Below are 27,651 nucleotides of genomic sequence, written 5' to 3' on the forward strand. Positions count from 1 at the left end.
CCTGAGGTAATCTCAACTCTATGCATGGTCTCTGTGCTTGCAGGTGAAATTATATTGACTCCCCAGAAAGGAAAGAGGATCATGAAATTGCAAGACTTTATCTCAGGGTTCAGTTGCCCCTGTCCCAAATAAGCTATGACCGTAACCATGGAGTCACTTTCCAGGCAGGAAGTGACATGTTATAAGTCACTCTTCTTTTCAGATAGGTAGATTTTAGCTTCTAGACAAGAACTGCTGCTGCTGCTAAGTCACTTCAGTCGTGTCCGACTCTGTGTGACCCCATAGATGGCAGCCTACTAGGCTCCTCTGTCCCTGGGATTCTCCAGGCAAGAACGCTGGAGTGGGTTGCCATTTCCTTCTCCAATGCATGAAAGTGAAAAGTGAAAGTGAAGTTGCTCAGTCGTGTCTGACTCTTCACGACCCCATGGACTGCAGCCTACCAGGCTCCTCCAGCCATGGGAGTTTCCAGGCAAGAGTACTGGAGTGGGTTGCCATTGCCTTCTCCAAGAAAAGAACTGGATATGTATTAAAATGTGGAGTCTGAAATATGTGTCAGTTCCTGAATAGGACACACCATCACTAAACCTACGTTTTTTTCTGAAGGAACCAAAGACACGGTACATGGTCCATCTGCTTCTAGTTGCCCCACATCCCTCCTCTGTCTTGTTCACCATGGCCCTGTCTGGAGTCTTAGGTTTTTTGACTATGACCTAGCACAGAGACACTCATAAGCTGTAGCCAACAAGTTAGGCTACATTTATATGAAAAACAGTAAGACAGTGTTTATTGGACTCCAGCTATGGATGGATGCAGTTTGTCTGAGTGACAACCTGGTATCATGTGACCACTTAGTTTGGCCTGTTTTGTTGTAGTTTAGTCGCTAAGATACCTCCGACTTTGCAACCCCATGGCCTGTAGCCCAGCAGGCTCCTCTGTCCATGGGATTTTTCCAGGCAAGAATACTGGAGTGGGTTGCCATTTCCCTCCTGGATGGGATAAGGGATGGAACCCTGGGTTCCCATATTGGCAGGTGGATTTTTTTTTTTTTTTTTTACTACCAGCACCACCTGGGAAGCTTTGGGGACCGTCTCAAAATTTCTTTCTTTCTTTCTTTTTTAAAAAAGTAAAAGAAGGCTAATTCAGAGAGAGACACACTCCATAGACAGAGTGGGCCATCTCAGAAGGCAAGAGAGGCCAAACATCTCAAATATTACTGTCACTATACTTCTATGTGATCAGCACAGACTATGTTTCATGGAAATCTGGGTGCAACCCCTTTATTTTTATTTTATTTTATTTTATTTATTTATTTATTTTGGGTGCAACCCCTTTAAAAAGCGTGTAACTGGCCCAGTCTTCGCAGCCTGGGGACTTCACTGCAACCCTACTGGTGAGGCGGGACAATTCTCCCGAATTGGGGAACACTACCTCTTGCCAGCGACGGGAGCGCTATGAACTACATTACCCTAAAGGCACCGCGCGAGGCGCCAGGGACAATGGACCAATGAAGACTCAGGACAGAAACACTTCCGTTCTAGAGAACGGTCTCTGGGTGGACCTTCCTGTGTGGGTCCCCGGCGACATATTGTAAACTCAGATCAGTTCACCGTTGGAGTACTTCCTAACGCTGAGCCGGCCTGAGACCTGGGAGCTGGAAGGCCGCTGTGCCTGCTATTCCGAGGCGAGTCTCAGGCTCGGCGTGGGCGCCATCCGACCTGACTCTCTCTCCGGGTCGGGAGGAGGTCTGCAGAGCCCGACCCCGCCTTCGCCAACAGACTTCTTTGGCGGCAGCCACATTGATGGTTCCGATTCAGGTGAATCCTGCGTCCTCCGGGCCCTCCCCCTGTTCTTTTTATCCTGAGTTATCTTTGTTCTTATTAGTGTCTCCTTACTAACGTCTTATATGTATATTTATTCGTGTCCCCCAAACCTTGACTTTCCGATTTTAAAATATGACCTGCATGGGGGAAAAAAAGAGAGAACTTACTCGTGCACTTGAATACGCAGATCTAAGATGAGTATCCGTTAACCGCCTGAGATAAAAAATATGCGTTATCAACAGGACCCCAGGAAGCCGCCTATGTGCTTAGACGCTTCAGTCGTGCCCTTGAGACCCCATGGACTATAGCCCGCCAAGCTCCTCTGTCCATGGGGATTCTCCAGGCAAGAATACTGGAGTGGGTTGCCACGCCCTCCCGCAGGGGAATCTTCTCAAGCCAGGGATCAAACCCCGGTCTCCCACATTGCAGGCGGATTCTTTACCATTTGAGCCACCAGGGAAGCCCAAAACATACCCATCCCCCCAAAGTTAAGGTATTGTCTGTTGTTATTTAAAGTAAGGGTTTCCTTGCTTTTCTCAATAGTTTTGCCAACTATGTGGGAAATATGCGACGGCTGTAGTTTAGTTTCGCTCCTTCGTTTTAAAACTTAGTGAATGGAATCATATAAGGCTTCCCTGGTGGCTCAGACGGTAAAGTGTCTGCCCACGGTGAGGCAGACCCAGGTTCGATTCCCTGGGTCGGGAAGATCCTCTGGAGAAGGAAATGGCAACCCATTCCAATACCCTTGCTTGGAAAATCCCATGGCTGGAGGAACGTGGTAGGCTGCAGTCCATGGGGTCCCAAAGAGACGGACACGACTGATGGTTTCTTGACAGTTCTGCCAACTATGCGGGAAATACGCGGCGGCTGTAGTTTAGTTTCGCTCCTTCGTTTTAAAACTTAGTGAATGGATTCATATAAGTATTACGATGTCTTTTTCTTCATTTGCACAATATGATGTGACTTTACCCATGTTTCTCATGCTAGGTTGTTGTTTGGTTGCTAAGTCGTTTCTGACTCTGTGACCCAGTGGACTGCAGCATGCCAGGCTTCCCTGTCCTTCCTGGAGTTTGCCCAAGTTCATGTCCATTGAATTGGATACCCTCCCTCATGCAGAGTGGCCAGTCATTTTCCTTTTTGTGTAGTTTTTTATAGATATAAATATACGAGTAATGTCTTTATGAATTCTTCTGTTGGAGGCTTTCCTTGGTGTATTTGTTGTTGATGGTGGTGGTGTTTGTCTTAGTCCGGTATGTCTATAAATTGTGGTACTGTAGCCACACTTGCCGTGTGTTCTGGGAAGATACATTAAGCACACATCTGTTTAGTTTCTATGTTAACATTTTTATTGTATTTAAATTAACATTTCCGCTTACTGAATTTGTTTTCCTCCATACTACCAATTTTAACTTAGTTCTTTGAATGAAATTATTAAACTGTTTCATAATTACATTTTTTCCCCTCCTTGACCCCACGCTCATAATTACATTTTGATACACACTTATGCCTTATATAAACTTTTGTTTTACAGTCTACACACACATAGACTGTTTTAGTATTTTAAAAGATTGTGCTTTTCCAGTAATATTTATTTCACTGTTAAATAGTTTTCCTCTGGTGATCTTGTAAGGGAAAATTATTGAGATATTTTATTAAATACCTGTCTTAAGTGGGCTTTGGCCTTATCATTATAAGGATATATCATTATATATAATATATATATATAATATCATTATATTATCATTATCCTTATCATTATAAGGATAAAAAATTATAATGCTTCAAAACCATAACAGGACGTTAAGAACTCAAGAAGATATTTCCATGTTTCTATAATGAGGATGACAAGAGGTCAGGTCCTATCACTTATATGCTTTCTCTTAAGTTTAAAGAGTCCAAAATGAGGTCCAGTTATCACCAGATGCTGGAGGCAAAGCACTTTTACTCTGATTTAAGGAACGGCTCCTTTATCAGAGATTCATTTGGCATGCATAGTCAGTAGTCAGTACATGGTGGTTCTGTTCTCTACTACAGGAGAGAAGAGCATGTAAGAAATTACAGGTAATCTGTCTGAATATTTATGGAAAAGTTTTAACATCAAAGAATATGGATAAATAGCAAAAGTACATGTTCTTGAATTATACTATATAATGTTATAATAATTTCAAACCAGAATTTAATCTGGATTATGTAAACTGGAATTTTATATACAACAATAACTTTTAATAGAACCAGAATAAAATTTGAAAAGGACATATAAGAACTTCTGGTCAGCTGTTAAGAGCCAGCCACAAGTGATAGGAAGAGAAAAATGTATTACTGGCAGGGGGGAAACAGAAAAGTGGACTCAAATGGGAGTGTCAGAAACAGACCTAACATAAAATGGAGTAAATTTTGATATTTGTGGCTCAGTGTTATAATAGCGCTAGGTGACCTGCCACAGGCATTTCCTCACCAATACAGTCCCTTATTCTTCTGGCTCATTGGGTTGCAATCACACTAGCCTCGAGGGTGCTACTCAGACACACCAGACCTGACTCTGATAGGGAGGCTTTGCACTTGTTTATACCACTGTTGAAAAACCTTTTCTCAAGTTATCCACGTTGCCGGGGCCCAGCCCCCGTGGATCCAGGGAATTCGAAGCGGGGATGGCGTCGGCGAGGATCAGGAAACAATTGCTTAATTAAACATTAATTAAGGATATAAAGAATGGTTAAATAAGGATAGCTCAGTGAGGAAATTCAGTGGAGAAGAGAGGCTCAATAATTCAGCCAGAAGGTGAGAGAAAGAACGACATGGGGAGACCAAGTTTCAGTGAACAAGGCCCGCACTTTGTTTTCCAAATTAGTTTTTATACCTAAGTTATGCATAGAGGATAATGGGGGAAGGGGTAGAGTCATGCAGTAAGCCAGGCTTTCTTCCTGCAAACTTATCATATGCAAAATTTAAGTGATTTGCATCATCTTCTGGCCCGGAGGCCTGTTAACATTTTAAGACCCTTTCTTCAGAAAACTTATTTTTCTCTAAAGGTGATTAGTCAGGCGCCACCCTCCAAAAGCATTAGATAAAGTTGCATTCCTACAGGGCAAAGGTGTGGTGGGCTATAACAGGAAAAAGAATTAACTCAAGGGTTCAAGGTTACAAACATTAAAGCTACTACTTACACCAATTATATTAATCAGTACACTGCCAGGGACACAGCAGGTAAGGGATATGGAGACTTAGCAGCAAACATTGGCCCAACAAGTGAAAAACCCTTCACCAATACAATTTCTAATCAGTCTTTTAACTGCTCAAAGGAATCTATTTAGACAGTTTAGAACATCTCATGCCTCTCACAGTTGGGAGGCTCTGAGCAATCACATGTGGCCGGAAAAACCTATTCGTGCAGGCTAGAGGACTTCCAAAGGAGTTTGTAGGTTGAAATACTGTCACACCCAGGAACTTTATTAAATGGAGCTGTAAGTTAACTTTTTTTCAGAGAGGTAGTGGGGGACAGCGCCCCATAAAGTCAGAGGTGTAGGTGAGAGCACAAAGCAGAAAGTAGGCAGACTCTGGTTTTGGGGGTAGATGCTTGAGAATTTCCAGGGGGACTCCTGAGGCTTGATCCCGCCTTTGCGTATGCCGAGCCTCCTTCCTCATGACCTTTGCCACGGGCAGAGCTCGCTCCCAGCACCACGTGACTTTTTGGCACAACTGCATAACATTTTCTGCCCTCTTTTACATGGCTTTAGTTTTCCCTTATGTCTGACTGAAATATTAAATGGTTCACTCATTAATCTTTTGTCTGTTGCTGATGGGTATTAAAGTTACATGGCCCTTCTCTTCCCACAGGTTCCACATTCAGAAGAACCACGTATGGACCCTTCACTGGTGAGTGTCTGGTGTCCTGGATGTCTTTTGCTGCTACTTTTCCTGGACTTGATGTCTGGAGACCCTAGAGAAACCCTCAGCCCAGGTTTCCAAGTCCAAGCCAAAGGTTCCATGGGGAGATTCACATTTTTGGCAGCCATTGGCCTAAATGTGAAAGCTTGTCTTAGGTACTGGGGAAGTCCACACAAATGCTTGAGGATGCAACTGAGATGAGTGTGTTTTAGGACTTGTAAGTCTCTGTTAATGTCTGGTGAAGACAGAGAGCAAGAGGGCCAGAGTCAGGCCTAGAATGAGACTCTGCTGAGAAGCTGTGCTCTCAGAAGTCTGTTCAGAGTGACGGCAGCCATGGCGTATTGGGAATAGAGGAGAAGAGTTATCTGACTTAGGTTTTAAGAGGCTCCCTCTTAAGTGGAGAGTGCAGAACAGACTAAGGGAGGGAAAGACGAGGAGATAATCAAGGAAGCTATTGCAGTCATCCAGATGAGCATTGGTTGTGACTGGACAGAGGGGTGGATATGGAGGTAGGAGAAATACCTGGCTTCAGGATTTTTACAAGTAGGGCTAACCAGATTTTCTAAAATGGAGGGGTCATACATAACACCAGAGTTTATTCCCTTTGCATCTGGAAGGGTGGAAGTTGCATTAACTGATTCAGGGAAGTCAGTGGTAGCAGTCGTTTTCACTGAGAATATTAGGAATTGGGTTTTGGCCCTGATGAATCTCAGATGATGTTCCAATGACTCTCAAATATAGGAGACAAATGGGTGGTTGAACATGCAGCTCTAGAGGGCCAGGGAGGCTTCAGGATGCAATTATGGGACAAGGAAACAGGGGGGCTGTTACAAAGGTCATCAGCCGGAAGGTGTGTGGGGTCAGCAGGTGGCCCAGGTTTTCATGGGAGAGTGGCCGTGAAATTGATGCATAGGGAAAGCAGAAATGGAGATGAAGTGATAGCAAAGTCAGGCTGGTGCTTGCTTCTCTTTCTGTGCAGTTACCAGGCTTTTGTGGTGGAACTTGGGGAGTTTGTGACAGGATGTCATGTGAATTTCTGTAAGGTGTGTCAAGTAGGTGTGGATTTTGAATGGCTGTTATGTGGACAAAGATTGGAATTGGTAAGGAGACATAATGTGCAGTATAGAAATGGACCCTTACCAGGGGTTTTTAGGTCTGCATGTTGTGACTGAGGTTGGAACTAGGATCAAGGCCTGGTGAGGAAGAACAGGGCTGGTGAGCTGCCAGTGGAAAGTTGGGGTTTGGTGGGATTCTGTTGCGTTGAATGGGTTTTCAGGTGTCATGTGCAGAAAGATACATGAGGAGACAGGAGACATGACAGTTTTGTGGTCCAGGTGCTAGTGTTGGGGGTCAGATGTATGAGGTCGTCCAGCGGGTGACACCGATGTGGGGAAGGTGTGTGAGCAAACAGTCCCCGTGCCCTCATTCCAGGAGGTTAAGAGAGGAGTATGAGCCCACGTTGCTGGCATTTGGGCTGCATCACCCTGGGAACTGTCAGGCTGCTGTCTTGCAGGAGAGGGAGTAGGCCCTACATCCCAGGCCCACAGTGTAGAAGGCATCTGTCTGCAGATGTGCGTGTTGTTACTGGGGTTGGAGCTAGTGCTCAAGAAAACATGAAGAGTTTTGGGTACCACTGCCCTCTTAAGTTGGGTCGCTGGGGAGGATGATGACCCCGGGGTGAGTTTGGACTAGGTTGGGGGTACTTATGGGGTCCTGGGGAGACAGGCTGCTTATGCACATCTGTTCCCATCATCACAGGGCCCTGTGACCTTTGAGGACGTGGCTGTGTACTTTTCCCAGGAGGAATGGAGGCTCCTTGGTGAGACCCAGAGACGCCTGTACAGCTATGTCATGCTGGAGACCTTTGCACTGGTTGCGTCCTTGGGTAAGGCCCTCACCCCTGTCCCAGCGTCCTGGGCAGGTCTCTGACTTTCCGCTTTTCTCCAAGGCAAGTCGATTCGTCTCACAGCTGGACAGTAGGCACCTCTCTATTATTGCTTCCCTGTCCTCTGTGCTGTGGGTACCAAGGCTGAGTGAATGTGTGGACCAACTCCTTTCACAGGAAGCCCCAGTGCCAGCGGCTCTGAAGTTTTCCTAGTGAAGGTTTTCTGAGCCAAAAGACTTGGAATCAGTTCTGTGGGTTCTTAGCCACTCCCTGCTGAGATGACTCTGTAGACCCCTGCACATTTGTGCTCCAGGCTCTTCCCCCTTCCAGCTGACATTTCCTAGGCCCTCACTGTACCAGCAATTGTTGGGACCCAACATAGTCACTATTTCTGGGGTTCACCTGGCTATTTCTATGATACCCCCCATCAAAGATTTTTTATGTGATAGTGTCTGTTTCCTGAGATTATTTTGGAATTAATTGCCCCCGTGGGCCAGTACTGACCACTCACCTGTCCTATCTTTCCCTTAGGACTTGCATCTTCTAGGTCCCATGTTGTTGTCCCGTTGGAGCTGGGAGGAGAACCCTGGGTACAGGACAGAGTGGACATGACTCCAGGCACAGCAAGAGGGGCTCAGAGTGGGCCTGGCCTTGGTGATTGGCATCAGGGGGAGGAAGTGATGTCATGGCTGGATTCAGACCATATCAGGAACGTGTCCTGTGCCCAACACTATTTTGGTGCCAAGGCCAGTGACGGTGAACCTCATTACTCTCTCTCCTCCCCACTCCCGACGCTTTGCTCTTTCCGTCATACCTACTCTGACATTGCGCCCAGGATTATCCCTCACCTCTCTGCCTTCTACTCCTCGGTGGTCCTCTCCATCTTCACTTCTCTGCTTTTCAATATTGGCCTACACCTAACATGTCATGAGGCCTGCACTTATCCTCAAAACGGTCCTTGAACACCAGCTACTCAGTAACAGTTGGATTTTCCTGGGTCTGAATACAGCTTTGCACACAGCACACATGTGTTCCCAGCAGCCAAGGCCCTGGTGAAAACCGTTCCCGGAGGCGTGAGTTGTGGACCCCTGGTTCCCCGTGTTCTGCACCCCATCCTTGTGTCTTTTGCCTGGTGAGTTGTCCGTTTTGTGATGTGTAGTGGCCCTGTCCACACAGCAGCCCTTTCCTAACCTGCTCCCACCTCCCTTGTCCTGAAAATAATCCCATGGATTTATTCTTTCTATGTCAGACATGTATTGTGACAGGGCTCCCTACTTCTACCAAGATCTACATGAAATTCACCCCCATTTCTTTGCTTTCAGGTTGTCGGCAGAGAACAGAGATGAAGGAGAAAACTTCTGAGCAGAATGCTTCTGTAGAAGTGCCACAGATGATTACTTCAAAGACAGACCTGTCCATCCAGAAGGCCTGTCCCTGGGAGATGGGTAACCTGGATGTAGAAGGTGGTCTGCATCTCACTGAGGACCTGGGAGTAAACCCTGTCCAGACACTGTGTAGGGCAGGTGTGAGATTTCAGCAGCACAGTGGAGAGAAACTCTTTAGAAGAGACATGGGGAAGGCCTTTATGAAGACTCGTATTGTTCATACAACCAAGAAGTCTTTCCCGTGCCAGGAGCCTGGGAAGGATTTCCCTGTTGGCTCTGACCTTCTCCAGCACCAGCTCACTCCACAAGGGGACACTGAGTGTGTGGAGGCCGCTCACAGTGGACCGAGGCACTACAAGTGCAGCGACTGTGGGAAAACCTTCTGCCGCAAGTACAGGCTTGCTCAGCACCAGAGAGTCCACACTGGAGAGAGGCCTTACCAATGCAGCGAATGTGGGAAAACCTTCAGCTATAAACACATACTTGTTCAGCACCGGAGAGTCCACACTGGAGAAAGGCCTTACGAGTGCAGGGAATGTGGGAAAGCTTTTAGCAACAGACCCACACTTGTGAGGCACCGGCGAATTCACACTGGGGAAAAGCCTTATGAGTGTAGTGAATGTGGGAAATTGTTTAGCCAAAGCTCCAGCCTTAACGAACATCAGAGAATTCACACTGGATCACGGCCTTATAAATGCAATGAATGTGGAAAATTCTTTACATCCAACTCCAATCTAATTAAACACAGGCGGGTTCACACAGGCACAAGGCCTTATGAGTGCAGTGAATGTGGGAAATTTTTTAACCAAAGTCCCAGCCTCATTAAACATCAGAGAATCCACACTGGGGAGAGGCCATATGAATGTAGTGAATGTGGAAAAGTTTTTAGCCAAAGCTCTACTCTCATCAAGCACCAGAGAGTTCACACTGGAGCAAGGCCTTATAAATGCACTGAATGTGGAAAACTCTTTAGCCAAAGCTTTGGCCTCACTCAACACCAGAGAATTCATACTGGAGAAAGACCATATGAGTGCACTGAATGCAGAGAATTATTTAGCCAAAGCACCCAGCTTACTCAACACCGAAAAATTCACACCAGAGCAGGGCCTCTCGAGTGCAGCAAATGTGGAAAAGTCTTTAGTCAAAGGTCTACTCTGATTGAGCACCAGAAACATCACAGCCCAGATAGACCCTATGAGTGCAGTGAGTGTAAGAAAGCTTTCAGCCGAAGGTCTAACCTCCTTCGTCACCAGAAAGTTCATACTGGGCAAAGACCTTCAAATGAGATGAGCAGAGAAGCAAATAATGAACTGTCTCCTTAGCTAATACATCTTACTGAATGGGCTCTGTGAGGGACTCATCAACTGGAAGTTGGATGCCACCCATCTGCACAGCCCTAGTGTGGAGAGTACCTGTGGGTGCCTGATTCGTTGGAAGCTTTTAAGGAGCTGTGCTGTACTTTCTAATCTGCCCATGGCCCTTCCCAGACTTCATGTCACTGTGAGTTTCTGTGGTAAAAATCATCTTACTTCTACCAACTGGTGGTCATCTCAGTGTGATCAGGGTTGGTAGACTTTTGTGCTCATGCATTCTATGGAGGAAAGCTTGAGTAGCCTGAGCACTTGGATGTTATCCTCTTACGTCTAACTGACTAGAACATTGGCTTAACCAGCTTTGACCAAGGTGACCCAGTCTGCGTTCTGCTGGTGGCTTGTTTACCCTCTTCAGTGGCATTATTTCATGTCATGCTCAGAATGGGTTTTTCCAGCTGTGTGTCACCTGTTTGGGAACTCTAGTCCTCAGTGAGGATAGTATCATGGCAGAGAGTAGTTTTCATTGCAGTTTTGGTCTAATTTGCATTGTTGTCCAAGGCCTCCTGGGGTAGACTGCAGGGTTTTGTTGTGACCTGAATGTCATAATTTTTGGTTTCAGAGGTCACCCTGAGATGAGAGGGCAGCCATGAGAACCACCAGTGGTTTTTGGAACAGCATGAATGTTCTGTTTTCATAAGGGATGTCACATCATCCCCCCAGTACTGTTCAAGGGAAGAAGTTCTGTAGGTCCAGCTGGAACAGAGCCATGTGCCATAATGTCCACAACATAGCAGGCTGGTGTTGCTGAGTTAGATTACAGACATTGAGCAGGAACCATACTTGGTACAGAAGACACTCGGAATTAATAGGTCCTGAGAGACTAGCAATGAAGGAACGGGCCTTTTCTAAAGTTTCATCCACAAATGTAACTGGTTGTTTAGGAGGTTTTTTTAAAGAAATTCTCCAGATCTACAGAGCTACTTCCTCCTGAGCCTCCAGTCAGTCAGACTGAATAATGTAAAGGTTTTAGGATCCTCATAGCATCTGCAGATTGTTTATCTCAAGGCCATTGCTGCACAGTTGTGGAGGAAAAAAAGAGGGAGAGTGGAAATCCTGTAGTCCAGGCATGTGACTTTTTAGGACCCAGGCAGAGTTCCTGGAGAACTCAAGTGGAAACACTTTCCATCGCTCCTCTGTTTTCATTGCTACCGGGACCCAACCCCTCACATGAGACATGGAAAGGTGATGTAGTTAATGTGTTGGTTTCCGGAGTTCTACTTTTCTAAAAAGGAGATTCGGATTTTTATGTGAAGCCAATTTTTATTTAAACTTAATTGAGCTGTATAGTTGGTATGCAGTGGACTGAATATACTTAAAATGTGTAGCTTGGTAACTTCCTACTACGTGTAAAATCACAGAACCACCATAATAACAAACATCCATTATTCCCACATCTACCTTTTGAAATCTCCCTGGGCTCCCAGGCAACGGATTCAATTTACTTTATTTCACATTCTATTAGTTTTCTAGAATTTTAATGTCATTGGAATGTTAATGTGTTTACTTTTGTATTTGCCTTTTTCTTTCATGGTACATAATTACCTTGAGAATTATCCATATTGCAGATATGAATGGTTGTGTTTTTGTTTGTTTTTGCCATGACACAAGGTTGTGGGATCTTAGTTCCCCAAGCAGGGATTGAACCCAGGCCCTCAGTGGTGAAAGCACAGAGACCACTGGGGAATTCCCTGATAGTTAATATTTTTAATTCCTGAAAAATACACTGTTTGGATATACTAACCTATTGACTGTTTATCCACTTATCTGTTAATGGATGAATGGGATTTTGCACTTTGTTTCCAGCTTGGCTATCACAGAAAGTTTACTGTGAACATGTACATTTTCTTAAATGAATATATGGTTTCATATTCTAAAGTGAATGATTACCCTTTTGGATTCCCATCAACAGTATTGGGAGCATTCCAACTCCCCTATATTCCTCACCTGTACTTATTTGGTGTGGTCAGAATATGAAATACTACCTATTTTCAAAATGTGTAGTTACCTCACTATTGCCTGATGGTCTGTCTGGGTGAACATTTTTAATGTGTCCACCTGCCAAGTGCATGTCTTTGATAAAATATTTATAATAGTTACTTACTATCTGGTAGTGAATTTTGGCTGATATTTCCTTTTTTATGAATAACTAAGAAGACAATAAAAGAAATGTGTTAGAACTTGACTTTTCTTCAGTTCAACTTGGCTGGGTGGAATGAATGTGGTATTCCCCGTATATAGTCCTCATTATTAACTCATTCTTCACTACTTTCTAAAGCCTCAAAAATTTATAAAACAGCAAATCGACCCCTGATTGTAGTGTTTGCCAGTTTCCCTGGTACAAATACTCCAAACTGTGGCAATTTCAAGCTGTGAATATGAGGTTGTTACCAAACCAGGTAATATTTCCAGAGGTGCACAAGCCAGAAACGGAGACACTAAGACTTAAGCGAGGGGGCAACTGGAACCTGCCAACATGGCTCCTCTTGGAGTCTGTCACATTATGCCATCTTCCTTTGCTACTATCATCTGTATCCTTTTCACTGTAATAAACTGTAGCCACTGAGATCTTAAGTTTAACTTTTTATTTCCCCTATAACAAATAAGTTTCTCTAGAACTATATATTTTTCCCAATTTCACTGAGTAACTACATAATCATTGTTAATGACTTTTTGTAATATTAAAGTATTATTAATGTTTAATTTAGCACAGGATTTAGGTAAGAGATGAAAAGGAATAGACTTTTGGATAGGGAGGTTAAACTCAACAGGGGAACTACGTTTCTGAGGTGGCGCTAGTGGGAAAAACCCCGCCTGCCAATGCAGGAGACTTATATAAGAGACATGGGTTTGATCCCTGTGTCGGGAAGATCCCCTAGAGGAGGGCATGGCAACCCGCTCCAGTATTGACTGGGGAATTCCCATGGACAGAGGAGCCTAGTGGGCTACAGTCCATAAGGTCAGACACTACTGAAGCAACTTAGCATGCACACACAGTTTCACTACCTTTTCCCAACAGTTGTCTTAAAACTCCAAATGCCAGTTACCTCTGAAGATCGACCCCAGCTGTGAGTCACATGCAGAAAATTGTAGAATTTAAACCTTGGACCTGAGCCGAATTAAAACATATAACTAAAGATTCTCTTCAACCCAAGTAAGACCAGCAAGTAGTTATTTAAAAATTTAGAATTCTTTAGGATACATCTAACTAAGGTCATCTAACTTATACAACTTGTATACATGTTGGTTGGAACATAAGATGCTAAGCTTATGTGATAAGGTGACAAAAGCTGATTGGAAACTGATCAGGAAGGGATCAACAGGGAGTTCTCTTTCCACAAAAACCCTGAGGGTCATAGGTCAGGAAAGGAAGTCTAAGGCTCCTAAAATCCAGACCTGAAGTGAAGGTGAAGTCGCTCAGTCGTGTCCAACTCTTTGCGACCCCATGGACTGTAGCCTACCAGGCTTCTCCATCCATGGGATTCTCCAGGCAAGAGTACTGGAGTGGGTTACCATTTCCTTCTCCAGGGGATCTTCCCAACGCAGGGATCGAACCCGGGTCTCCCGCATTGGAGGCAGACGCTTTAACCTCTGAGCCACCAGGGAGAAAAAGAAAAATTGATTGCAATTTAATCAGCAAAACAAAAACATATTTAAGCTGTAGATTTTCAGGACAGACTAGCACATTTATAAGACAGGATCCAAAGAAACATGTCCCTGCAGATGATGAGCAGAGGCTAAGGGGCTCACATCCCAACCAACTGCCTATTGACAAGGACACTTGCAAATAAATAGAATGAACACTGGAGAAAGATTTTCCTGTCTTATGAAAAAAAGCTGACACAAAGAATATACCTCAAAACAGGGTGCCCCGAGGAAGGGAAAGTGCCCAATAGCCTGCCATACCCTTTAGTACTCAAGATGAGTTGACTGTACATGGTCATCCTAATCAAATTCTGGTAGACATGGAGGATAATGCTACATCAGTCACCAACAGCTTAGCTCAATCTCTTCCTGACAGTGGAAGGTATTTCAGATAACCCAGATTTTCCCCATTTCAGCTGTAAATACTTGGACTGAAAAATAAGCATTCTTCCCACTCTGGTACCATCCCTGCAAATTTAATAGGAAAAGACTTATTAAACTATACACTGCCCAATATTCTAATTACAAGGGAAAAATTTAAAGGAAATGTATAGCTTTATTTACAGTTTATTACAGAAGAAGAATAATGTCAATAACCTAACCTTACTTATTGAGAAACCTGGAAAATAAGACCAAACCCTAAAGCAAAGATAAGAAAGGAATGATAAAATTAGAACAAAATATTGAAACAAAACTTTTAAAAAATCAATGAAGAAAAATGTTGGTTCTTTCAAAATTGACAAAACTGTAGGTTGACTGAAAAGACAACAAAACCAAGAGTAAAGACACTACTAACTAAATAAATTGAAGGTATCATAAGGGAATGATTAAAAAAAAATACAAACATTTACAAAACAGAAAGAGATGCACAAACTTAAGAGAACAAACTTGGAGGGTGGTGGTGGGGGGATGCGAGAGATTATTGAGTTGATTGACATGTACACAGTGCTGTAGTTAAAATAGACAACCTACAAGGACCTACTATATACAGTATATATATTCAAAACACTGAAATAACCCAGATGGAAAAATAATTTGAAAAAGAATACATACATGTATATGTATAACCAAATCACTCTGCTGTCCACCTGAAACTAACAGAATGTTCTTAATCAACTGTACTCCAAAGCCGTTCAAGAGAACAAAATTGAAAAAATTACTTGACTGTATTTTTATTGAAAGTCTTCCCACAAGAAAATTCCAGGCTTAGGTGCCTTCACTAAGGAATTCCAGCAAGCATTAAAAAAAGAAGTATCACTCATCCTTCAAAACTCCTCCAGAAAATAAAGGAGGAGGAAACAATTATTCTTTGACATCAGAATTACTCTGATACCAAAGTCGGAGAAAAACAGATCTATAAATCCATTACCATTCATCTATCTATTCAATACACTAACAAAATATCAGAAAACTGACTCAGCAATATATACAATGGATTATACAAGATGATCATGTGGGATTTCTTGCAGGAAATGCAAGATTAGTTCCCATGGACAGAAGAGTCTGGCAGGCTACAGTCCACAGGTTATACAGAGTCAGACATGACTGAAGCGACTTAGCACGCCTGCACCATTTAAATAAAAGACAAGGAAAAAATTTAAAAAACCACAGCCACGTGATGATTATCTCACTAAGTGTTAAAAACTGGAACAGAAACCACAGAAATAGATCCACACTAATACAGTAAACTGATCTTTGAAAAGGGAGCAAAGGCAAAGGAATGGAGAAAGGATAGTCTTTTTCAACAAATGGGGCTTAAAAACATGATCCAGTGGTTAGGACTCCCTGCTTCCACTGCAGGGGATGTGGGCTAAAATCCCTGGTTTGGGAACTAAGATCCTACAAGCTGCACAGCACGGAAAACAAACAAACAAACAAAAAAAACATGATCTATAGACCTCACACTTTTCACAAATATTTTCTCAAAATGGATAATGAGCCTAAATACAAAACAGTAAAACACATAGACGACAATACAGGGGACACAGACCTTGGGTTAGGCAATGATGTGTTAGACACAACACCAAAATACAATCCATGAAAGAAACACTGAGTAATTTGGACTTGACTAAAGTTTAAAATTTCTGTTCAGCAAAAGACACTGTTAAAAGAATATGAAGATATTCATCATATGTCATTAGAGAATTGCAAATGAAAGAAACAACAATATACTATTACTACATACCTACTTGAATGGCAAAACCCAAAACATTGACATCAAATACTGACAAGAACATGGAGCAACAGGAACTCTCAGCTACTGTTGGTGGGAATGCAGTATGATACAGCCACTTTAGAAGGCAGTTTTTTATAAAACTAAATATTCCCTTACTATGTGACCCAGCAAATCATGCTCTGAGGCTTGAACCCAAATGAACTGAAAATGTATACCCACACAAAACAATGCACAAGGCAGGTTTAGCCATAGTGCCAAAACTTGGAAGCAATCAAGATATCCCTCAGTGGATGGATGGACTGTGGTACAACCATACAATGGAAGGTGATTCAGTAATCATTTATACACAAATCGTCACAGCGGTTTTATCTGTGACAGCACAAAGCTGGAAACACCCACCTTTGCCGGTGTGAGTCCTATAATCTTCAAAAGGGACACAGTGCATTGACTCCATTCATAAGGCCTTTCTCCAGTTGAAGTTTCTGGGCATTAAACAAGTTTAAGAGATGCAGCTAAAGGGTCACCAAAACTGTGGTATTCATGAGGTCCTTCTCCAGGGTGAGCTTTCTGGTGCTGAACAAGATGGGAGCTTCTGCTATAGGCCTTCCTACATTCACTGCACATGTAATGCTTTTTCTCCAGTGTAAACTCTTTGGTGTAGAATGGGAATGGAGTTGCGGCTAAAGAATTTCCTGCATTCGTTGCACTCATAAGGTCTTGCTCCAGTGTGAACTATCTTGTGTTGAACAAGGTGGGAGCTACTAATGTAAGCTTTTCTTCATTCACTACGCACATAAGGCCTTGTTCTACTGTGATGTGTCTTTTGTAGAATGAGGATGGCGTTGTGGCTAAAGCATTTCCCACATTCACTGCATTCATAAGGCTTTGCTCCAGTGTGAATTCTCTGGTGCACAATGAGGTTGGAGCTATGGCTAAAGAGCTTTCCACAGTCATTGCACTCATAAGGCCTTTCTCCAGTGTGGATTTTCCAGTGCTGCACAAGCATGTGTTTATAGCTGAAGGCCCTCCCACACTTGCTGCACTCATAAGGCCGTGTTCCAGTGTGCATTATCTGGTGCTGCTCAAGTGTGTCTTTGTAGCCAAAAGCCTTCCCACATTTGCCACACACATAAGACTTTGCTCCTGTGTGGACTCTCCTATGTTTAATGAGGCTGGAGTTATGGCTAAAGAATTTTCCACATTCACTGCACTCATACGGCCTTTCCCCTGTGTGAAATCTCTGGTGCTGCACAAGTGTGTCTTTACGACTGAAGGCCTTCCCACATTCACTGCATTTATAAGGCCTTTCTCCGGTGTGAATCCTCTGGTGCTGCACGAGGTGGGAGCTTCTGCTGTAGGCTTTTCCACATTCAGTGCAGTCATAAGACCTTTCGCCAGTGTGAACTCTCTGGTGCTGCACAAGTGTGCTTTTACGACCAAAGGGTTTTCTGCATTCATTGCACTCATAAGGTCTTTCCCCAGTGTGAGTTCTCTGGTTCTGAACAAGGTGCAAGCTTCTGTTGTAAGCTTCTCCACATCCACTGCACATATATTGTCTTTTGCCAATGTGAAATTTCTGGTGGGTTTTTAGGTGAGACAGGTGAATGAAGGCCTCTCCACACTCCTTACACACATGTGATGTTTCCCCACCATGAAGAAGAGCGGATTTCTCCTTGGACAGATTTCCACACGGTAGGCACCTAAAGGCTCGCACTTCAGCCTGAGTTGTCTGGCTGTTGAGGAGAGTGAAAGCGCTCAGGAAGGCTTTCTCATTGTCAGCGCATGAGTTATCACTGTCTCCCTGGTGTCGCCCAAAGTCTAGTCTTTTACTTGCACATCCCCGCAAGTAAAAGTCTCCCTAACTCATGGACAGCTCTTCATACGTGAGACCACATTATCATTTTACTGACGGGATTCTTACCACTATGTGGTTTCTGGTGCTGATGAAAGGTTTCACTCAACAGGAATCCTCGCCCATAGGGGTCACAAGTGTACAGGTTCAGTGAAGGGCATGACCCCTGGTGTTCATCCAGGTGTTAAAATGCCTTTCAAGAGCAGGTCACCTGTCTCACATGGGTGAGCTTTCTGGATAAGTGGACAGGACCCAAGAGTCCTGAACTCTGACACTAATTCCATAAAAACACTCTGCTCAGAAGGGGCCTCCTCATTGTCTGCTTCACATCAATAACCTGAAAGCAAAGAGCTGCTAGTGAAGGACATGCTGACTTCAGTAAGAAGCAGCAAGTCCATCACCTCCGAGTGTGTGACACACCAGTGAGTGAGTCCACGGGCCTTTGGCAGGATGAGGGGGCCAGGATCAGTGAGGAAGGGCCCATTGTCAGTCCTGGGCCTTGGAAGGTATGGAGGACTTCCAATGATGAGTAAAGACACAATGATGGTGGACAGTACTGGAAGCAGAGGCGAGGTCTCCAACTCACTCCTCTAAGAAGGGTTTAAACAGGGTTTAAACAGTACTCTTGCCTGGAAAATCCCACGGACGGAGGAGCCTGGTGGGCTGTAGTCCATGGGGTCGGTAAGAGTCAGACACGACTGAGCGACTTCACTTTCACTCTTCACTTTCATGCATTGGAGAAGGAAATGGCAACCCACTCCAGTGTTCTTGCCTGGAGAATCCCAGGGACGGGGGAGCCTGGTGGGCTGCCGTCTATGGGGTCGCGCAGAGTCGGACACGACTGAAGCGACTTAGCAGCAGCAGCAGCTGTTGGTGTCAGGCGAGCTTGGCTCATCTGTCAGAAGGCTCTGTCCAGGCCCAGGAAAATCTGATTGCAAGTAAGTAGCTGGCTCTTCAGGACTACATAGGGATATGTACACAACTCATGACACATTAATGCAGCCAATGTTGCAGAGTGTTGCAGGGTGAGCAGAGGAGAATGAGTGACATACATGGAGGCCAGAGGGGTGGGAAAACAGCCAAAGGGACGGAAGACAGGAGAAAAACGTCAAGTGCCAAGAATGGTGAGGAAAGGGAGAAGTGAGGTACTGCTATGGGCCTTGGCAAGAAAACACTGGTGAACACAAAGCAGGCTGACGGTACGATGTGAGCCCAACCCTCAGATGGCTCTCTCTCAGCTCCCCTGCTCTGGGCTGTCAGTGTGGCTGGAGACAGGTCCACCCACAGGCACCCAGGGCTCTCTGCCTCTCTGCCACTGGGCACCTACATGGGATCTGGAAGGTGGAAGTTGTAAAAACAAAACAAAACAAAAACCAAACAGAGCACAGATGAGTGGCCCAGATAGACCCATCTCAGAGAGAAGAAAAGGTTAAAAGTAAAAAGACAAAAAACCACGTAGGAGGATTTGGCAGAACACCCCTATGCCCTCCACAAGCAGTGACATGTCAATAGCTACAATTTCTGGCAAAGTCAGTCCCCAAGAACTGCCAGCCAGAGGATGGGGGCAGAACATAGACAAGACACATCATGGGTCTAGACGTGCCCAAGCCAGGGAGAATCTGTGAAGCCAACTCAAAAGCCCTGAACTCTTAACCTTATTCAGAAAGGCTTTGGGCAGCAGGTGTCAGGACTGCTCAGTGAGGGGACACTACACACAGCCCTGGGCATCCACAGCCCCTACCCTGGGAACCAAGACGGGAGGGGGAAGAGCCCCTGATTTGGCAGGACAGGAAGAGCTGCCCCCAGGGCACCAGGGAAAAACCGAACCCAAGGACACTGCAGCAGGCATGTGGGCCTGTGGCAGGCAGCCTCTCCGATGGCCCAGGAAGACCTGTCACCTGGTGTTCTTGCCCTTGCATGAGCCACTTCCCTTGACCAAAGGCTGCACTGACTGACCCAGTTCTAAGAACAGAACAGAGAAAAATGATGGGATCACTGTTTCCAGGTCGGGTTAGAAAAGGACAAGCTACCGTCCTGGACATTCTCTCTGCTCAGAAAGAAGGTTCCTTCCCTGCTGTGAGATGCGCTACAGAAAGGCTAGGGTAACAAGGAAGCCAGGGGGCCTCTGACCAACAGCCTTACAGTCCAACAAGCCACAAGAAACAACCTCTTGGAAACATAAAACATGAGTGAGTTTGTGAGTGAGATCCTCCCGAGAATGGCCTTCAGATGAGAACAGTTCGGCTGGGAGCTTGATAGAAGCCTCGTGACAGACCCTGAGCCAAAAGCACCAGGTAAGCTGTGACGAGTACCCGACACACTGAAACTTACATAAGGCCTTTTTATTTTTTACATCACTCACTTTTGGAGTAGTCTGACATGTACCAATAGGTAACTGAAACAGGGACTTACCCAAGGCAGCCACATGTGCAAGGTTCTCCAGCATCACATCGCGGTACAGGAGTCTCTGAGCTTCCTCCAGCAGCTCCCACTCCTCCCGGGAGAAGTACACGAACACATCCTCGAAGGTCACACCACCCTGCCACGATGGGGACAGCTGAGCCCACAGACAACAGGACTCCCCAGGCCCCCCGCTCACCTCCCACCCCCTGACTCCTCTGCTTCCCAGCTTCCCAACTCGGAGGCAATACTTGGCCGTGACACCACTCCTGGCTGCCCTCTCCTGTCCCTCTGATCACCGTGTGCAGCCCAGAGCAAAATCAGGCAGGCGGGCAGACAGACTATGTAAGCCATGGGTCCAGCAGGAAGGGCACCAAACACTCTCCTGCTGGCATCCTCCTGACCATGCCTCCCAGAAACAACTTTCACGCCATCAGTCCATGCTCCTCCCACCATGTACATCACTCTGAACCACACCTTCCTCATATCTGGGGTCCCCCTCCATTAAGATGAAAAACTTTCCAGTGTACACTTCCAAGGCACACCCCACCCCTGAAACCACTCTGCACACAGCATCCAGGAAGAACTCCTTTGTGTTTATGACAGGCTGCACTGCCACCCCAGCGCCTGACCCAGTGCTCAGCGCCCGGCTGGGACCTTCTTTGCCACCATCAGCACTTCCGTGGACCACTGCGCTAGCCTCCCTCACGCCCACACTCCATTCTCAACCAGACAGCAGCCAGAGGGAGCCTGTTTTGATTCAGAGCTCTCTCTTCTCTTCCAAATCTGCCATGTCTTTTGTGCCTGCTACATGTTCACTTAGTCATGTCTGCCTCTTTGGGACCCCAAGGACTGCAGCCCACCTGGTTTCTCTATGGGATTTCCCAGGCAAGACCACGGGAATGGGTTGCCATTCCCTCCTCCAGGGGATCTTCCTGACCCAGGGATCAAACCTGTCTCTTGCATCTTCTACACTGCAGGTGGAATCTTTACCACGGAGGCATCCCGGAAGTTCATGTCTTTCATCACCTTCAAAAGAGAAGCCCAGCTCCTCAGCCTGCTATTGTTGCCCAACTTCTGGCCTTTTTCTCAACAGACAGAATTAAGACCTGTGGTTTCTTGATGACTCCCAACTCAATCTTAACCCCTTAAGCACTTGTGTAAGCGGTTCCTGAGTCTAATACACCCTTCCACTCCTCCTCCTACTGGCTGCCCAAAGCAGGAACCTCTTCATATAACTCCTGGCTTAGATTCAGGGTGCTGGGCTAGAAAAGGACTCCTACTGTAAGGCCCCCAGACTGAAGCACAGAGGGAGGGACAGGTGACGAGTCCCAGAACATCACTACTTCTCATCAAAATCTCCACCGGCCCTAGTTTAAAAACATACAAAATCCACACACTCTCTAACGTCCACTTTTGGCCCCACCAGCAATACACCTGGGCGATTGCAGTAAATTCCGCCTGGTCTCCCTGCCACCCTCAGGCTTCCCCAACCTTTCCACTCTACTTAGAGGGAGCCTGTCAACCCCGACGTCAGATCACCTCCCTTCTGTGTTATAAACCTTCTGTGGTTCCCATCACCGTCAGAACTGAGGTCCAGCTCCCCAGGCTGCCATACCAGTTCGGACTCCTGACTGCCTGCTCTCTGTTCTCAGCACACATAACCGCAGATACCTGCCGTTTCCAGAAAGTGCCTAATTCATCCTCACCTCCAAGTGTTTGTACCTGGGGTTCCTAAGCCCTGCAAACCATTTCGCACCTCATCCCGTCAGCACTGGGAAGGGGTTCCTTGCCACATGTTCCCTTCACCGCCTTCATACTCGAAAGAAGGGAGTGACGAAGGCCAAGTTCGGAAAGCCTGAGAACACAACATCCCCCACACCTGAGTCGGGAAGGCTTGAGGACTCTCCACTCACCTGAGCCCGGTCCATAAGCGCGGCAGCCGCCATGGGGTCCTGTGAGCAGAAGCGGGTTGAAAAGCCGGCGGAACCCGCGCACTCCCCTGGGTGTGGTGAGCCCGAGAGGACGGTCGAGCTCCGAGCCCCAATCTCCTCCTGGTCAAAAGGCGCAGAAGTTTAGGATGCTGCATCCGGAAGCGGACAAGGACAGAGGGCGGTTGCGGAGGCCTCCGAAGGAGCGCAGCCCCAGGCGACAGCTCCGCGATAGGCGGCCCGTCCCACGACAGCAACCATGTTTCGTAATAACCAAGCGGACAGAAGTCCCATCTTTTTTTCTGTCCTCTGTTCGCCTCTCCAGAGGCTCCCCAAAAGCGGACCCCAGTGAGGACTCCCAGCCTACACAGGCACTCCAGAATCCTGGGCACCACGCGGATTTCACGTGGAATCCCGGAATCCACGTCACAAACGCGACGCCAGAAATCCCGCCTCTGCTTGCAAGGGCCTCCGGAAACGCCCATCTTCCGGGCGGCCACTGGAACAGTGCGGATGCGCTGGGCAGAGACCTCTAGGTAAAGGAGTTTGTGCGCCTAATCCACCCATGGAAAGGGCACGTTTCTGGTTCTCCCTGATTTTATCGTTGCTGAGGCGTGTGGAGGCGGAAAGGTCGGGGAGAAACTGTGGTCTGAAGCGCCAGACCTATTGGTAAAGGCAACGCGCCCCTATTTCCATGGTGACCTGTGACAACACTGTGACCCTCAGTTCTCAGTTGCAGGTTATTCAACATGGGTGGGTGCCCTTCTAAGCCAGAAGCGCCTTTGGATTGTATCCTTAAGAATTGGAAATTCTTCAAAATCGAAGAAGAGAGTTAAATTCTATTGTAGCAGCGCCTGGCCTTTTGATCATTAGGGAATGGAGAAAAACGGCCTCCAAACCTCCAAACGAGTCTCTATATTAATAATACCATTCTGCAGTTGAATCCTTATTGCTGCAGAATGGGCACGTGGAGTGAAATTGCCTCGTGCCCGCCTCAAGAGAAGCAGAAGGGGCAGGCTTCCCACCTCCCAGATCTCGGGCTGGTCCAGCGTTTCCAAGCTCCCCACCAAGTAAACACATCCGTATTTGCAAAATGTCATCCGCGGTGCACATCAACAGACCCGCGCAGACATCGTCCTCCAGAACGGAAGTGCCTGTGTCTTCAGTGATCCTGTGACAGGTGCGGCGCAGTGCCTTCTGGGTAAAGCAGTTCACTGGGTCCCAGGTCCAGGTAAGGGGCGGTGCTCCCCAGATCCGGAAAAGGTTCCCCCACACCACAGAAGAGTTGCTGGAGAGGAGGATCCTTAGGCTCTGAGGCGCGGGCGGGGTTTCAGGTTTCTTAAAGGCGATGCACCCAGATTTCCATGGACTGGACTGTGGCGGTGGTGGTGGTTTAATCTCTAAGTCGTGTCTGACTCTTGCGACCCCGTGGACTGTAGCCTGCCAGGCTCCTCTGCCCATGGGGATTCTCCAGGCAAGAACACTGGAGTGGGTTGCCATTTCCTTCTCTAGAGGATCTTCCCAACCCAGTACTCAAACCCAGGTCTCCTGCATTGCAGGCAGAGTCTTTACGCTCTGAGCTACACAGGAAGCCTTGTGGCTTTCAGATTTCTTAAAGGGGATGCACCCAGATTTCCATGGACTGGACTGTAGGTCCTTCATTCTGTACACTCTCTTCACACTTAGCCAGTTACTGGAACACATGCCCGTTTGGAAGGGGCTTATCCATTCTAAAGGGCTTCCCTAGTGGCTCAGATGGTAAAGCATCTGCCTGCAATGCAAGAGACCTGGGTTTGACCCCTGGGTCAGAAAGATCCCCTGGAGGAGGAAATGGCAACCCACTCCAGTACTCTTGCCTGGAAAATTCCATGGACAAAGGAGCCTGGTAGGCTACAGTCCATGGGGTCGCAAAGAGTTGGACACCACTGAGCAACTTCACTTTATCGATTCTACATTGCTGCAATCTCCCCCAGTCCCTATTAACCCAGTCACTGTTTCTGTACACAATATGGTTCCCACCCCTAGGCCTTCTTAGATCTTAAGTCCATGGACATATACCTACATGAGTTTTTTCTTCAGGACACAGCTCCTACGGTGGATCTCAGAAGACAGCTCTCAGTTTTGCCATGGGACATTCACTAAATTCAAGGGCCCCAACTCAGGCTACTGCCAAATACTGCTGTTTGCAAACCATCTGCCCCAAATGACTGTGGATCCACAAATAATTTTCATGTCTAGGGCATGAGATCCTGGTGCAGGGGCCCTTCAGATTTTCCAACAAGTCTCAGGAAGCAATACAAGTAGGCCAGATTTACACTGAGAGCTGTTCGTTGTCCTCCTGCTATTTCCTTTAGGGCACAAGAAGTTAAAGAGTAAAGATAGCTTAAACAATAAGACTGAGGGGAGGAATGGAATAGGAAGTTAGGATTAGCAGATGTAAACTTTTATACATAGCATGGATAAACAACAAGATCCTACTGTAAAGTACAGGGAACTCTATTTAATACCCTATTATAAACCATACTGGAAAAGGATATTTTTAAAAAAGAATATATATGTATAATTAGTCACTTTGCTGTACAGCAGTAATTAACCCAATATTGTAAATGAACTATACTTCAATTAAAAAAAAAAAAAAAAAAGACCTTTATTGCAAGAACCAGGAAGGTTAGCCTGGAGTTTGAGGAGCGGATAAAATGGAGGCTGGAAAAATCTGTCAAGACTATCAGGAGACAATCCCTAATGACCCTGAACAAGGGAAACCTCAGAAAACTGCCAGCAAAGCCAGATCCAGTCCTCTGGCAAAGCTAGGTGATGTCCACACTGTAACCAATCAAGGGGGTGGGGCATGTATTCTTACCAAAGGGCTCAAAAGGCTGGCGATACTCCAGATAAAGCAAGTGAAAGTGAAAGTCACTCAGTTGTGTCCAACTCTTTGTGACCCCATGGACTATACAGTCCATGGAATCCTCCAGGCCAGAATACTTGAGTGGGTAGCCTTTCTCTTCTCCAGGGGATCTTCCCAACCCAGGGATTGAACCTTGGTCTCCCACATTCCAGGCAGATTCTTTACCAGCTGAGCCACAAGAGAAGCAGAGAAAGCAAGAGAGCACAGAAATCTGTTCTCCTTGGTTTTTAACAAAACTGTTGCGGCCCAGGTTCAGTCCCTAGTTGGAAGCTGATATCCCACAAGCCGTGTGATGTGGCCAAAAAATGAGAAAGGAACGCAGAATGGATGAAAGACCTAAATATTAAGGTTTAAAAGCATAGTACTCGGAGAAGAAAACATAAGAAAAAGGCTTCATGACAGTGGATTTGTGATAATTTCTTGGACATGATAACAAAGGCACAGGCAACATTAACAGAAATAAACTAGACTACACTAATATTTAAAATTTCTGTGCAAAAAAAAAAAAAATTACTAAGTAGACACAGTGAAAAGACAACCCTCAGAGTGGAAGAAAATATTTGCAAACTATTTAATAACAAGTTAATACACAGAATATATAAGAACTCTAACATCTAAATAACAATAACAATGACCATAATAACCACATTAAAAAATCGGCAATGAATTGGAAGAGACATTTTCTCAAAGGACTAATACAAACAGCCAACAAGCAGATGAAAAACTATTCAACATCATTAAATGCAAATCAAAATCACAATGAAATATCACCTCATGTCCCTTAGTGTAATAAAAAATAAAACAAGAAGAAAATAAAAACATTGCTGAGGGTGTAGAGAAATTGGAAACCTCGAGCTGTATCAATGTAAAACAGTCCAACTACCATGGAAAACAGTCCTTCAGTTCCTCAAAAAATGTAAATATTGAATTACTATATGATCCAAAAACTCTGTCTGGGAATATACCTTAAAAGGACTGAAAGCAGGGCCCAAATAAATATTTATGCCATTATATTTATAACAACATTATGTACAATAGCCAAATAGGGAAAGCAACTCACGTGCCCAACGATGAAAGGAAACAGAAAAAGTAGGATGTACAGAAGATGGAGCATTACTCAAAAAAGGAATGAAATTCTGACACGTGCTAGAACATGGAGGAACCCTAAGAACATTATGTTCAGTTAAATAAGCCAGCCACAAAAGAAGAATAACTTGATGACTCTTGTATAAGTTACCCAGTGAGAATAATTCATACATGGAAAGCAGAATAGTCGTTGTCAGTCAGTAAGAGGGGGGACGAAGAATTGCTGTCTGATGGGTTTACTTTTATAAGATGAAAAGACTTTTGAATATTTGTGCACAATGTAAATGTATTACTACTACTGAACTTACACTTAAATATGGTTGACTGTAAATTCTATGTTACATGTACTTCACAACAATTAAAAAAAATTTTAAACACCTAGATAGCAGTCCATCCCAGTGCTAAATCAGATCAGACTTTGCTTTGAAGTCTTCCCCTGTTTGCAGTACTCTTTAGTGTGAACTTCTTGGTGTCGAAGGAGGTGGGAGTTTTGGCTAAAGCCTCTCCCACAGCTGACACATTCATAAGGCCTTTCCCCAGTGTGAACTCTCCGATGTTTAATGAGGCTGGAGTTGTACCTAAAGACTTTCCCACATTCTCTGCACTCATAAGGCTTTTCTCCAGTGTGGACTCTTTGATGAATAATGAGGGTGGAGCTGTCCATAAAGAATTTCCCACATTTGCTACATTCATAAGTTTTTTCTCTGGTGTGGACGTTTTGGTGCCGAATGAGGTGGGAGTTTTGACTGAAGAGTCTACCACATACACTGCATTCATAAGGTCTTTCTCCAGTGTGATTTCTCCGATGCCTGATGTGATTTGAGTTATGCCTAAAGAGTTTCCCACATATGCTGCACTCATAAGGCCTTTCTCCAATGTGCGCTTTCTGATGCCTCTCAAGTGTGACATGGTACCTAAAGAATTTCCCACATTTGCTGCATTCAAAATGCCTTCCCCGAGTGTGAACTCTCTGATGAATAATGAGCCTGGAGCTGTCTACAAAAAATTTCTTGCACACGCTGCACTCATATGTTTTTTCTCCAATGTGAACTCCCTGATGTCTTTTGAGCGTGAAGCTATACCTAAAGAATTTCCCACATTCGCTGCATTTGTATGACTTTTCTCCTGTGTGAACTCTCTGATGAACAGTGAGTGTGAAGCTGTCCTTAACGCACTTCCCACACTGGCTGCACTCATAAGGCACTAACCTAGTGTGAACTCTATGGTGTGCAGTGAAGCCAGACTTTTGTGCAGAGAACCTTCCACATCCAAGCTGCTCAGAGAGTCTTGTCTCAGTGTCAGTTTTCT

At 45.4% G+C, this 27,651-nt stretch overlaps 3 protein-coding genes across 6 annotated transcripts in view; 1 reads left to right on the forward strand and 2 right to left on the reverse strand.

Annotated features, from left to right (window-relative positions):
* LOC123327504 (zinc finger protein 169) overlaps positions 1 to 27,651 on the reverse strand; it is a 43,373-nt gene that overhangs the window by 8,384 nt on the left and 7,338 nt on the right. Inside the window, exons 3-4 of the mRNA XM_044931767.2 lie at positions 22,335 to 22,472; positions 20,431 to 20,557 (exon numbers count right to left, since the gene is read on the reverse strand). Coding sequence (XP_044787702.2) covers positions 20,431 to 20,557; positions 22,335 to 22,472 — 265 coding nt within the window. The remainder of the gene's footprint in view (positions 1 to 20,430; positions 20,558 to 22,334; positions 22,473 to 27,651) is intronic.
* Positions 1,571 to 12,525, forward strand: LOC102403557 (zinc finger protein OZF). 4 transcript variants are annotated; one of them, XM_044931770.2, is made up of 4 exons: positions 1,571 to 1,814; positions 5,655 to 5,693; positions 7,464 to 7,590; positions 8,913 to 12,525. In XM_044931770.2, the coding sequence occupies exons 1-4, from the start codon at positions 1,800 to 1,802 to the stop codon at positions 10,295 to 10,297; spliced, it is 1,566 nt and encodes a 521-aa protein (XP_044787705.2). In that variant the 5' UTR covers positions 1,571 to 1,799; the 3' UTR covers positions 10,298 to 12,525. The 4 variants fall into 4 exon arrangements, with proteins under 4 accessions (XP_044787705.2, XP_044787708.2, XP_044787706.2 ...); XM_044931773.2 differs by lacking the exon at positions 1,571 to 1,814 and having other exon boundaries at positions 5,672 to 5,693; positions 7,464 to 8,722; XM_044931771.2 differs by lacking the exons at positions 1,571 to 1,814; positions 5,655 to 5,693 and having other exon boundaries at positions 7,458 to 7,590; positions 8,122 to 12,525.
* On the reverse strand, positions 14,887 to 18,760 carry LOC112580460 (zinc finger protein 304-like). Its single transcript, XM_045163397.1, has one exon. It carries the CDS (start codon positions 17,713 to 17,715, stop codon positions 16,945 to 16,947), a length of 771 nt encoding a protein of 256 aa, XP_045019332.1. The 5' UTR covers positions 17,716 to 18,760; the 3' UTR covers positions 14,887 to 16,944.

The sequence above is a fragment of the Bubalus bubalis genome, chromosome 18, assembly GCF_019923935.1.
Source record: "Bubalus bubalis isolate 160015118507 breed Murrah chromosome 18, NDDB_SH_1, whole genome shotgun sequence".
NCBI lineage: Eukaryota > Metazoa > Chordata > Mammalia > Artiodactyla > Bovidae > Bubalus > Bubalus bubalis.

What these genes read in the sequence shown, in the direction of transcription:
- LOC112580460 (XM_045163397.1), bottom strand. Translation starts at nt 17,715, where the DNA reads ATGTGCAGTGGATGTGGAGAAGCTTACAACAGAAGCTTGCACCTTGTT.
- LOC102403557 (XM_044931770.2), top strand. An exon ending in CACGTATGGACCCTTCACTG is followed by an intron (nt 5,694 to 7,463) that starts GTGAGTGTCTGG and finishes CCATCATCACAG; the next exon opens with GGCCCTGTGACCTTTGAGGA. An exon ending in TGCACTGGTTGCGTCCTTGG is followed by an intron (nt 7,591 to 8,912) that starts GTAAGGCCCTCA and finishes CTTTGCTTTCAG; the next exon opens with GTTGTCGGCAGAGAACAGAG.